Below are 12587 nucleotides of genomic sequence, written 5' to 3' on the forward strand. Positions count from 1 at the left end.
AGAGAGAGAGAGGGGGTAAGGGAGAGAGAGAGGGTAGGAGAGAGAGGGAGAAGGAGAGAGAAGGAGAGAGAGAGAGAGGAGAGAGTTTTCAGCACTTTCAAATTGATGGACAGAGGGTGCTTAATTTTTATTTTTGTTTACGGAACCTATCTGTTACCTGTAAGGAAGATCATCCTGCCGCATCTCAAGGCACATTGACATTGGATAGGCTGTAAATTTCATAACAGAGTCCAAATTTACAGAGGTCTCTGCCTCAACCTGAGCCTTCATGTCAACATGGAAGAAAGAGGTATCAATTTCTGTCTTAAATTCTAAAACAAGGCCAGCTCTGGGGTTTAAAAAGAAAAACAAAATCTTGTTAGCAATGAGAAAGTACAATTTTGATTTTATCAACTTATGAAATATAAATGTAAAGCTAGGAATGACAAATCTATTATTTTTAGAAGATCTAGCTGCCATTTATTTTTTATGGGTATTACTAGAAACAAATAAGAAACAGGAATATCACAATACACTTTTCTTTTGTTATTTTACAGAGTTACATTATTTTCCTGTGTTTATGTGGCTAAAATTTAATGCATACATAAGTAGATACTTTTATTTTATGATTCCTGACTTAGTATTTATGTAATATTATTGTGTCTGTAATTCGTAGGATAATTTATGGATCACAGAAAAAGAGAGAATAGTGCACTGTGAGAGACAGTAATATTAATAGCAAATGAGACAGGTACATAAAAACAATTGTGGACACAGGACTCTGTTCTGTCTGACCCTGTGGTAGGCTGGAGTGGATTCGAGAGAGAAAACAAGAGAGAAGAAAACAAGAAAAACAAAAAGGTACTGGGTTGAAATATGAGAACTGTCAAACGTAGAAAACAATGATCAATGGATATGAGGAGAAAAGGAAGGTTTAAAGAACATGTCCTTGTGCTCCGGCCGCCTCAGATGCGGTGGTCCTGGGTGTTCTTCTTCACAAGTATGCATGTCTGCATAGTCACATTTCTTACAGTCATGCCCAAATAGGCATATTCTATATAGTTGCACACAAATAGGCGCTCTCTGTGATGCATAAGCATATGTTCATGCACATTCCGTTATTTCAGGTGCTTCTCTATTTAAACCCTTTCAGATTATTCTCCAGGGTCTTAGCAACAGATTGTGTTAGTGTTTGTTGGGCTTAAGCATTATCCTGTTTGACCTTCTGAAACTGACCCAGCTTGTTCCTGACCTTGATCGTTTGCTTATTATACTTGTTAGGCTTCCTATATGTTTTTGACTGCCCTGCCCTTTGACTGCATATTAAACATAATTCTATGTCTAGTTTCTTAGTTAGACCACAAATCTCACAGACAGCAAGTTATTTCACTTTCCCTTTGCATTAAACAGGTAAGATTGGGTGAGATTAAGAAAATGCCACTACAAGTCACACTAGGTGGCCACCGAGAGCACCAAGATTTCGACTTGTTCCTCCTAGGGTTAGTTAAAGGCTTAGAGAGCATGGCATTGTGCAGTGATGTCACAACACAGTGTCATTCCCCCTGTCACTGACTAAGGAGAGAAAAAAAGCAGTACGATGTGTGTGATCACATCACCACAGAGACTGGCACCCCCATCCTCTGCCTGCTAGCTCTACAAGGTAAGAAATTACAGGGGAGATTAAATTACTGATGTTTCCTGCTTTGTTTTATTTCCTCAGATACTTACCAAAATGTAGCAACTAGTATTTCACAGAACCAAGCAGATTAAAAAAAAAATATGATGGATAGGGGGATTCGCACGGAGGTTAAGAGAGGGAAACATGAATTACAGTGGATGGTGAGGTATGGAAAATTAACTAGACCAAGAGAAGGCTGTGGGGGAGAAATTAATTACAGGGGAAGGAGAGGATATTGAAGGAGAAATAAATGACAAGGGAGAAAGTTGTGGGGATTAGATGAATTGAGGATTAAGGTGGCATAGGAGGAATAAATTACAGGGCAGTATGGTGGCAAATGAATGATGATAAAAGGGCCACACAAACATTCGATCATCCATATGATAGTATTTATTTATATAGCACTGATCGCATTACGCAGTGCTGTATACAGAATATGTAGCCATTCACATCAGTCAATATCCCCATTAGGGCTCACATTCTAAATCTCTACTACACACACACTACAGGGGCCATTTTTATCAAAACCCTATTAATCTACAAGTATTTTTTTGGACTGTGGGGGGAAACCAATGCACCTAATGGAAACACACAAAACCACAGGGAGAACAACATACAAACCTCAAACAGATAAGTCTTGGTTGGAATTAAACTCATGGCCGAAGTGCTGTAAAGTGCTGTGAGGCAACAATGCTAACCACTATGACACTCATACCAAAGGTCCAGAGGTATGTCTGTCTTCATGAGCAGCGTGAATAGGGAGCCACGTGCACCTAACACTGGGATGTGCAGAATTTCCAGGCTAAATAGATGGGGTGTGAGTTGGAAAGCGGACCACAATGCCCTCAGTGTCATGGCCATGCTCATTCCATGACTCGGTGAAACAGTGTGCACTGAAGCTTCACCTAGGATGCCTAGTTTACAGGAACCTGCTCTGTGTTAAAGGAAGAGCAGCATAACCTGGGTAAGGGCAGGCAAAGCAGACACATAACTGAAGAGACATTACAGAGAAAAAACATGCAGAATAGAGAGAGTGGGCGAGGAAATGAAAAAAGGAGAACTGATGAGAGAGGGAGTGAAAAAGGCAGCACTGATGAATTTCCAAGGAAGAAATGAGGAGTGAGATGATCATAATAAATGTAGACTTGGCTTATGAATAGAATTATAAACTAGAATAGAAGGAGAAACATGTAAACGCTAAAAAATAAATGTTACTATAAATCACAGGTTGGACTAGTTATTCATGTTATGAAAACATATTTTTTTTAACATTCTAATGGGCTTTATGTACATCCATGAAAAAATAAATGTGTCTTTTTATTTTCAGCTGGTTTAGAAGACGGATACAGATGAAAACAATTCTAAGACTTGTTCGTGCTGCTTTTTTTCATAAGGATAGCTATTGAATGCACAAGTGCTATGGTAAGATAAGGACAGGTTTAATTACAACATCTAATTAGAGTTTTCTGTGGTTTTACAGAAACGGAGTCAGAAAGAAATCTCATCTGATCCCCAGCCTCAGCCCTTGCACTCGTCTCCAGTTTCTATCAGCCTGTAAATATTATTCAATCCCAGCCTTTTTCTCTGATATATTACAAAGATGTGGCATATTATTTAATAAGATAAAACATCACGCAGAGACTGGTGAGTTAATGGGTTCACATTTAAGTTTCATTCCCGCAAAGATCATCTAAAACAGCATGTAAATTTACAACTCTTATCAATGTTATATAGTGCAGTACAATTCAGAAGTCTTTCAGGATGAAGCAATGGTGCCCTCTAGTGGAATACAAAAACTACAGCTTGTTCATTTCGCCCCTGTTCTTCTCTTGATTTTTTCACGCTAACATAAGTGTTAAAGATATAGCCTGTTACTTTTTTGAAAGTTGATTTGAATTGCACCGTTCATCTTTGCAACTATAATGAAATCTAGCAAATATTCATTTGCAATGCAGTATATTTAGTTTTAAGACGGTCGCAACATTCCATTACCATGCTCCATAGTAATTCTTTTTTGGTGGATAAGCCAGTTAATCTGCTGTAAAATTGAAATCCCAAATAGGGCTTCACTGCGCATGCTCTGGTCCTATCGCATGCTCCGTAGAGCAAAGTGGGATACTTGGCAGCAAATTGGCTGGGTGCCTCTTACCTCCAGGCCCTACAACCACAGCACACCATGCAATGGTGGAACTTCTGTCACTGAGTTTTAATAATATTTACATAACTGTTGAAAGTGATTAAGTTGACACAAAAAAAAACCTTTCTTGTCAATATCGAAGAATGGACATTTCTAGCAGCTGAGTCTTACTTGGTATTGATGGTAGTTTTTGATTGCTGTTCCCAAATGCTGACATCAATGTTGGCTGTGATGTCTAGTCCAAGCCCTCCCTGATACTGGACAACGGCTTGTAGTCCAGACTGCATTGGTAGCCACTGAATAGAGGGAAAAACATTGTCATTAAAATGTGACTACCAGACACCAGTTCCAGAAAGTGTATGGTATTTGAGAGCTTTGGAAGTATTTTGTTATCGATATGCTACCGTAATGGGCCATCACAAGACGCACAGCAAAAAAAATGCGTAGAAAGTATTAATGTTAAAAGTACAAGCTTTCAGTTCAGGTATTATAAGAATAAACTGTGGCTTTTGAGCTATAGGATCCCTGTTGACAAATCTGTTGTAGATTATACCTCAACTAATTTAAAACCCATGTTATGTGATTTAGAACAAGAAGCACGCAAGATTAAATATAAACTGTAACCCACAGCAGCCAGGTAAATTAAACAAAAAAGGAAGCATTTATCTGAATAGGCTTAGTGTGGTTTTCCGAAGAGTGATGTTTTCAGATCACTGTTTGTTTCAGTAACAGAAACCAAAACACAGTGCTGACTGACAGTAATGTTTCTGCCATGTGATAATTGCTGGTAATGTGAAAGCTTACTCCCATTCTAGAACTTTAATTGGCCTAAAAACACTGCTGCTATGCGACACTGTCATTTTAAAAAAAAAAACACTTGTAGATTGGGGAGAGAAAAAAAAAGCACAAGAAATACAGTTATAAGCAAAGAGCAAAATTGGGCAATATTGTTAAGGGAATCATAGGGTGTAAAGTAGAATCTGCAAAACAGATAGTGAAAAGGCAACATTTGAAAGGGTGAAATGAAGATAAAAATAATGTACATGCGCTATGGAGCTTGCAAGAACAGAAGAGAAAAAGAGGTGGTGTTGAATGGGGGGGTGGCGTTAGCAACTCTAAATACAGTTATTTGTATGGATCACGTGTTATCTATATCAAGTCTTGCTTTCGTTTGTGCAACTGGGGGGCATTTACAATGTACAGGAACATACATACATTCCAATACATTAGATATATTTGCCAAGGATTTCCTTCTACTTGAGATGGAAATATGTTCCCTTTTGATAGCTGTGACTGAGCGCAACTTATGTGCCCTAGGGTACTAGTCCTATCTCAGTAATGCCTATCTGTGCTCTTATGGGCCACCCACTCATTAAAACAGCTGTCCCAAATTACTGTCAGACAAATTTTGTGTGCACCTATATAGCTGCACTTAGATGCAATAGCTTGTGTAAACTGGAACAAAGGTGGCACAAATAAGTGACAGTGATTTTTATTATGTGTACAAACAGTACTTCACTACATCTGTTGTATGTTAGGATTATTGTGGAGATCAGTAGGCTTGTAGTAGACTGCATCATTTCATTTGGTTTGGACAGCCTATTGCTAATCTTGTTCAAAAGTGGTGGTTTACAGATGTTAAAGGTTGTCTTAGTATTGCCACATTTTTCAGGGGCAGAGTGTACACATAAGAGAATCCCTAATTCTGAATAAAAATGTGTTTATTTAAAGTTTAGCAATAATTTTAACAAACACTTTATGAAAAAAAAATCATAGGGTTGAATACATGACGATTTTCAATTTAACCATACCTGCAAATACTCAACAAACAGTATGTTTCCTTTGACCACACTCATTGGTTCTCCACTGCTTGAAAATACTTTTGATATTAAATCCATGTAGCCATTGAAAAACACCACTGGACGCAACTGGACATCAAACAAGATCGCTGACATCCCAACCATTGCATCATTTCCTTCATCTTCCATTTCTTCATTTCCCATAAGAGATTCCAGACCTTTAGCTTCAATAGATACCTTATGGGAATATGTAAAACAATCAAATCGAACCATGAAACATGATCAGCGCGTGCACCGGGGAGACGCAGAAACATTAAATGGAAGTGACGTCAGATAGAACTTCCTTGTTGATTTAAATGCATATACAAAGTGAAGAGCAATTTACTGCTATGAACAAGGGATACGGGTGTTTATAGGAACTTGCAAAACTACAGCAATGTCTTCTAAAAAAAACTCCTTTTATTTTGAAATAGCTATCTTTATGTATATTTAAGTTTGAAAGTTTATTCTAAAATAATTTAGTTTACCATTAAAGAAAACTGAATATTAAAATTATTTCCTAATAAAAAATTAATTCTGACCTGCATTGCTTTAAGATGGTGGTTTTGATGAAATAGTGTGATATCAGATATACTCCGTTTCAATAGCCCAGATTCTGTGAACAAAAGGTCCAGACCATAGGTGGACGTCATCTCATTCGTGACTGGAAAACATTAAATACATGACCGGTATTATTAGGCAGTTCTAATCAGTAAACATTTCTAGAGCAGTGTTATCTAAGTTTGTATTAGGAGGGCCATGAATATTTTACAACAATGTGTCCAGATTGTATTAAACTAATGTAATACAAATAAGGCTATAGCGATTTACTGGAGTGCTTTGGAGAGCAAGCTCTTGACCATGCTCTAGCACTTGAACATCTCTCTGTGTGCAATTTCAAATCTTATCACCTTTAAATATGTACGACAAGACATGTACAACGTTTGTACAATAAGTTCATGTTCATTTATATTGGTAAATAATCTTATTTATTACTTCTTGAATTATAATATAGTGGCTTTCATGGTTTCAATTTCTAGGCTGTACATAAATAATTTACTATTTCCCTTTTATTAACTCGTGATTTATTCTGAATAATATATATATATATATATATATATATATATACACACTATGCTATATATTGCCAAAGAGGATGGCATTTAGAGGTGGCTGCACTTTAGATCACCTTTGTGGCCTACCTCCTATATCTTCTCACAAGCATTAAACAGATAAGTATTTGTTAAAGCAGTGGGAAATGTCATAGTAGTGCCGAGGAGTGTCGTCACACCAAGGCCAGGTTTGTCTTGAACCATCTGCTGTACCCAGAGTTCAAGTGTCACTGCTGTTGCCATCTCTATTGTTCCTTTTGAGTTTCTGTGGCTCCCTTGGAACTAACAACAACTTCTGTAAACACGAGGAACATGTGTCCTGGCTCTGTGTCCAACATAATGCCAAAGCAGGACATTAGGCACACAGCTACTCCAGGCTGGAGGATGACACCAAGAGTGCCCTAGCAACACTAGAGATGGAAGGGGGCTTAAGGGAAATACATGGTAAAGGGCAGTCATGGTTGCCAGTAGATGACTGTCTTGACATTTCTACAGTGACTGGTTTATCTTTAATGTCTCCACCTTTTACTGTTTCATATCACTGTATATTATTTATTTGTATAACAATCCCCCTCAATGTTTAACTTTATATAATATGTTGGTGCTTTATAAATAAAGGATAATAATACTAATAAAATAATAATAAATAGATTCATTCTGCAACTGTGCAATTACGTGTACATGTTCTGCCAAAACAGCACTCCCAAACCAATGTTTATAACATTATAATACTTTCACATTCAGAAAACATAATAATATTTAACTACAAAAGTTTGTAATGTTGTTGTGATCAGCCACTTTCAGTAGTCTCCTGTAATATTTTTTCATTTACCAAAGTAGACTACTTACCAGTTAAAGGTCCAGAAAACACAGTGGACCTGCCAGCTCGTGACATCGTCCAATAATTATTTAGGAACCTATCTTTAAGAGGGGTCTCCTCAGGTTTCCTACACAGCAAATTAAACATATGTCCATTGAATGTGTGATCACATAAATATATGTAAATATACTGTATACTCAATGTCAAGCAGCAACTGCAAGGGCAAACAAAGTATTGGCATGCATAAAAAGGGGCATAGATGCAAGGGAAGATAGTGTAATTTTGCCACTGTATAAATTGTTGGTAAGACCTCATCTTGAATATGCAGTACAGCTCTGGGCACCACTCTATGAAAAAGATATTCTGGAACTAGAAAGGGTTCAGAGAAGGGCGACAAAATTGAAAAAGGGTATGGAGTCATTAAGTTATGAGGAAAGGTTAGTCAGTTTAGGCATGTTTACTTTAGAAAAGAAGCGTCTAAGGGGACATATGATTACAATGTACTAATGCATTAAGGGTCAATACTAGAGATGGGCGGGTCCGGTTCTCCGAGAACCGAACCCACCCGAACTTTGGGTATCCGAGTACCGAGCTGAGCAGCTCGGTACTCTCCCGCCCATTCCGAATCCAAATCGAGGCCGAACGTCATTGTGACATCGTCGGATCTCGGGGCTCGGTTCTCGCGATACTTCAACTTTATAAATACACGCCTCCACAGCAATCCATCGCCATTTGACAGAGGGAGAGAGCAGGGTGTAGTCATAGGCTAATTAGAGCAGGGACAGAGAATACAATATTGTTCTTGCAATTGCTCTAACCAAAATCGCTAGTGCAGAGAAGAGGATAGAGGTTTATTATTTTTTCTTCATATTTGGCACTCCCCAGCGCTTTTGGGGTGTCCCCCATAATTGTGCATAAATATTTCTGGCTGTCAAAAGTCATATCTGTCAGCAGTATCTACTAAATAATTTTTAGCACTCCTCAGTGCTTTTGGGGTGTCCTCCCTAATTGTGCATTAATATTTCTGGCTGTCAAAAGTCATATCTGTCAGCAGTATCTACCAAATAATTTTTAGCACTCCTCAGTGCTTTTGGGGTGTCCTCCCTAATTGTGCATTAATATTTCTGGCTGTCAAAAGTCATTTCTGTCAGCAGTATCTACTAAATAATTTTTAGCACACCTCAGTGCTTTTGGGGTGTCCTCCCTAATTGTGCATTAATATTTCTGGCTGTCAAAAGTCATATCTGTCAGCAGTATCTACTAAATAATTTTTAGCACTCCTCAGTGCTTTTGGGGTGTCCTCCCTAATTGTGCATTAATATTTCTGGCTGTCAAAAGTCATATCTGTCAGCAGTATCTACTAAATAATTTTTAGCACTCCTCAGTGCTTTTAGGGTGTCCTCCCTAATTGTGCATTATTATTTCTGGCTGTCAAAAGTCATATCTGTCAGCAGTATCTACTAAATAATTTTTAGCACTCCTCAGTGCTTTTGGGGTGTCCTCCCTAATTGTGCATTAATATTTCTGGCTGTCAAAAGTCATAACTGTCAGCAGTATCTACTAAATAATTTTTAGCACTCCCCAGTGGTTTGCGCTCAGAATGGATTCAAAGCAGTCCACATATGATCTGAATGAGCAACCAGGTTCTGTCACCAGTCCTGATGTTAGTGTTCCCAGTACGTCATCTGGCCAAGGCGATGTCAAACAACAGAGTGTTTTCAAATTAGTGCAAAAAACAAAAACCAAAAAAATTTTTTACTGTATTGAAGCGAAAAAGAAGTGTAACTGAGCAAAAGTTAAGTGACGATAAAAAAAAAATTGCAAGCATGCCATTCTACACACGCAGTGGCAAAGAGAGAATGAGGCCTTCACCTTTGGCTATTAGTGGCAGATCCCAAAAAGTTACCCAGCCTACAATTGGTGCACAACTACTGTTACGCGTCAAAGCCGAGCTGCAAGATAACAGTGAGGCATTACAGGAGAATATTTGCTCTGATTTACAAATGACAACAATCCCTGTGGAGAGTCCATCCAACAGTGGGATGTCTAATCGTGAGCATTCTGCTGATGTGTGCCTTAATAGCCCGAGTGTAGCCGGTGATACCCAAATTGAGGATGCCACTTTGGAATTAGAAGAGGATGAGGGGGAGATTTGTGTAGGCGACGAGGGCGCTAATGAGGATGTTGATGAGGATGAGGTTGCTTGTGTAAGTCCTGCACCAGTGGCAGCAGTTCTGGCACGTGACAAGAAAAAGGCCATTGTCATGCCTGGGCATAAAACAAAAAAATCCACTTCTTATGTGTGGAATTATTTCTACCCAAATCCAGACAACAATTGTATAGCCATTTGTAGTGTATGTCAAGCCACAGTCAGTCGAGGGAGGGACCTTAACCATCTTGGAACCTCGTCTATGTTACGCCATTTAACGAGAGTTCATGGCAAAGTGTTGGGAAAAGCTGAAAGTTCTTCCCAAAAGAATACAAGCACTCCCTCATCAGCTAAGACCCTCCGCTCACCGACATACCGACGGCTACAAAATACACCCACCACACCATCCTCATCAATATCCTCAGTAGCGCTCGGAGTTAGCCCGGCATCCCACTTAAGGCTGGATGACTCCGGCACTATTATTGATTCCTCTGAAGAAAGCGTTAGTCCTGCTGCTGCTGTTGCTGCTGCTGGGGGTGAATCGTCATCCCAGAGGCAGGTTAATAAAATGAGCAGTCCTACATTTCAACAATTAACTGTGAAACAATCATTTGCGAGGGGAAGCAAATATGACAGCAGTCACCCAGTCGCCAAGCGAATCACAGACGCCATGGCTGCAATGTTAGTGTTAGATCTGCGTCCAATCTCCACAATAAACGCAGCTGGTTTTTCACAGTTAATTGAGGTTTTGTGTCCGCGTTACAGAATTCCATCGCGACACCATTTCTCCCGTAAAGCTATTCCACAACTATACCAAAAAGTGTGTAAAAATGTAGAGATTGCGCTGAAAAATGCCATTCTGCCCACTGTTCACTTAACCACAGATATGTGGACAAGTGGAAGTGGCCAAACCAAAGACTATATGACTGTGACAGCCCACTGGGTTGGTCATTCACCTTCACCAGCAGGAACAGCAGCAGCATGTACACCACTACGTAACATTTGTCACAGGCAGGCCACTCTTTGTATCACCGGCTTCACTAACAGGCATACAGCTGACAATTTGTTACGCAAACTGAGAGATGTGATTGATGCATGGCTTATACCACTCGGACTCTCCCCAGGGTATGTCATTTCAGATAACGCCAACAATATAGTGCGAGCATTACAGCTGGGTGATTTCAAACATATTCCCTGTTTTGCTCACACCATCAACTTGGTGGTGCAGAGCTTCCTACGAAATAACCGTGAGGTGCAGGAGATGCTTTCGGTGGCCCGTAAAATTTCAGGCCATTTCAGGCATTCAGCCACAGCATGTAGGAGATTACAGCAGCTCCAAGAGCAGTTTAACTTGCCCTGCCACCAACTTAAGCAAGAGGTGGTAACTCGGTGGAATTCCACCCTGTACATGCTTCAGAGGATGGAGGAACAGCGCAAAGCCATCCAAGCATATTGCACAAGTCATGACATTGGGAAAGGAGGGGGGATGTATTTCACTCTTGCACAGTGGGGAATCCTTTCAGTGCTGTGCAAGGTGCTGAAACCATTTGAAGTTGTGACATGTGAGGTCAGTGCAGACTCTGCTAGTTTGAGCCAAGTCATTCCTTTAATTAGACTATTGGAAAAGCAGCTTGAGAAAATGAAGGAGGAGCTGAAAGCAAGCAATTCAGCAAAGTATGTTGGCCTTGTCGATCAAGTACTTAATTCGCTTCACAATGATCCTCGAGTTATTAAGATCTTGAACTCGGATCAGTACGTTTTGGCCACTGTGCTTGATCCAAGGTTTAAAACCTACATTGAGTCTTTACTTGTAAATGAGCGAGATGTGAACTTTTGCAAGGAGCTATTGCTCAGCAAGTTGGCCGCTGAACTGGGCCTCGGCTTGACGACGTGTCCTCCTTCACTTTCTCAAGCTGTTGCTCGTAAAAAATTAAATTTCCAAAAAAGAAGCAGGGAAGACACAGGGGGCAGACCAGAACAATTTAACATCTGGGCTGGTTTGAAGGATTTTTCAAAAAAATGTGTCACTTTGCCCATAACTCCATCCAATATGAGTATAAACATGCAAATGATGGTGGAGGATTACTTTCAAGAGGTAGTTGATATGGAAATGTCAGACAGTCCCTTTCCTTACTGGGAAGAAAAGCAGGCCATTTGGAAACCCATGTACAAACTTGCTTTGCAATACCTAAGCTGCCCACCCTCCAGTGTGTACTCTGAACGAGTGTTCAGCACAGCAGGGAACTTAGTCAGTGATCGCCGTAGAAGGTTACTTCCCAAAAATGTGGAGAAAATGATGTTTATAAAAATGAACTACATCTTCCACGTGGAAGGCCTTCACCATCCAAGACATCCAAGCACTGACTGTTCTCTAATGGCGGATTCAAGCGGCGATGAATTGATAGTCTGTGATGATGACGTACACACTGATGAGGGTGAGGATTAAGCTGAAGATGATGCCGATAACATCTTTTTAAAACTTTCTATGTAAGTGTAGGGTGCAATCTACCCCCAAAGAGGAAAGGGACTTGTGGCATTTCCATATCACATACCATCTTGAAAGGCTGCTGTTAGGGCAATTTATCCTTAAGGGTAGGGTGTCATAGACAGAGTGACCCTAAACTGGCTTTGTCCATTTTTCATAATATTGTACAGTCTATAATGGCTGAATTTTTGGGTATTTTATACAAGTGGAGGGGGGCCTAGAGAGACAGAGTGACCCCAAACTGTCTTTCTCCATGTCAATTAATATTGTACAGTCTATAATGGCTGAATTTTTTAGTATTTTATACAAGTGGAGGGGGGCCTAGAGAGACAGAAACCAAACTGGCTTTCTCCATGTCAATTAATATTGTACAGTCTATAATGGCTGAA

The 12587-nt window shown here is 39.7% G+C and overlaps 1 protein-coding gene and 1 long non-coding RNA gene across 2 annotated transcripts in view; one reads left to right on the top strand and one right to left on the bottom strand.

Annotated features, from left to right (window-relative positions):
• The window catches only part of LOC142160338 (uncharacterized), a 480167-nt gene that overhangs the window by 64792 nt on the left and 402788 nt on the right, over positions 1–12587 (top strand). The gene's annotated exons all lie outside the window — the stretch shown is intronic.
• The window catches only part of LOC142161432 (microsomal triglyceride transfer protein-like), a 71143-nt gene that overhangs the window by 5106 nt on the left and 53450 nt on the right, over positions 1–12587 (bottom strand). The window contains exons 13-17 of the mRNA XM_075217035.1: positions 7594–7691; positions 6175–6296; positions 5606–5830; positions 3966–4090; positions 158–328 (exon numbers count right to left, since the gene is read on the bottom strand). Of these exons, the coding sequence (XP_075073136.1) occupies positions 158–328; positions 3966–4090; positions 5606–5830; positions 6175–6296; positions 7594–7691 (741 nt within the window). The remainder of the gene's footprint in view (positions 1–157; positions 329–3965; positions 4091–5605; positions 5831–6174; positions 6297–7593; positions 7692–12587) is intronic.

Source organism: Mixophyes fleayi, chromosome 6, assembly GCF_038048845.1.
Source record: "Mixophyes fleayi isolate aMixFle1 chromosome 6, aMixFle1.hap1, whole genome shotgun sequence".
NCBI lineage: Eukaryota > Metazoa > Chordata > Amphibia > Anura > Limnodynastidae > Mixophyes > Mixophyes fleayi.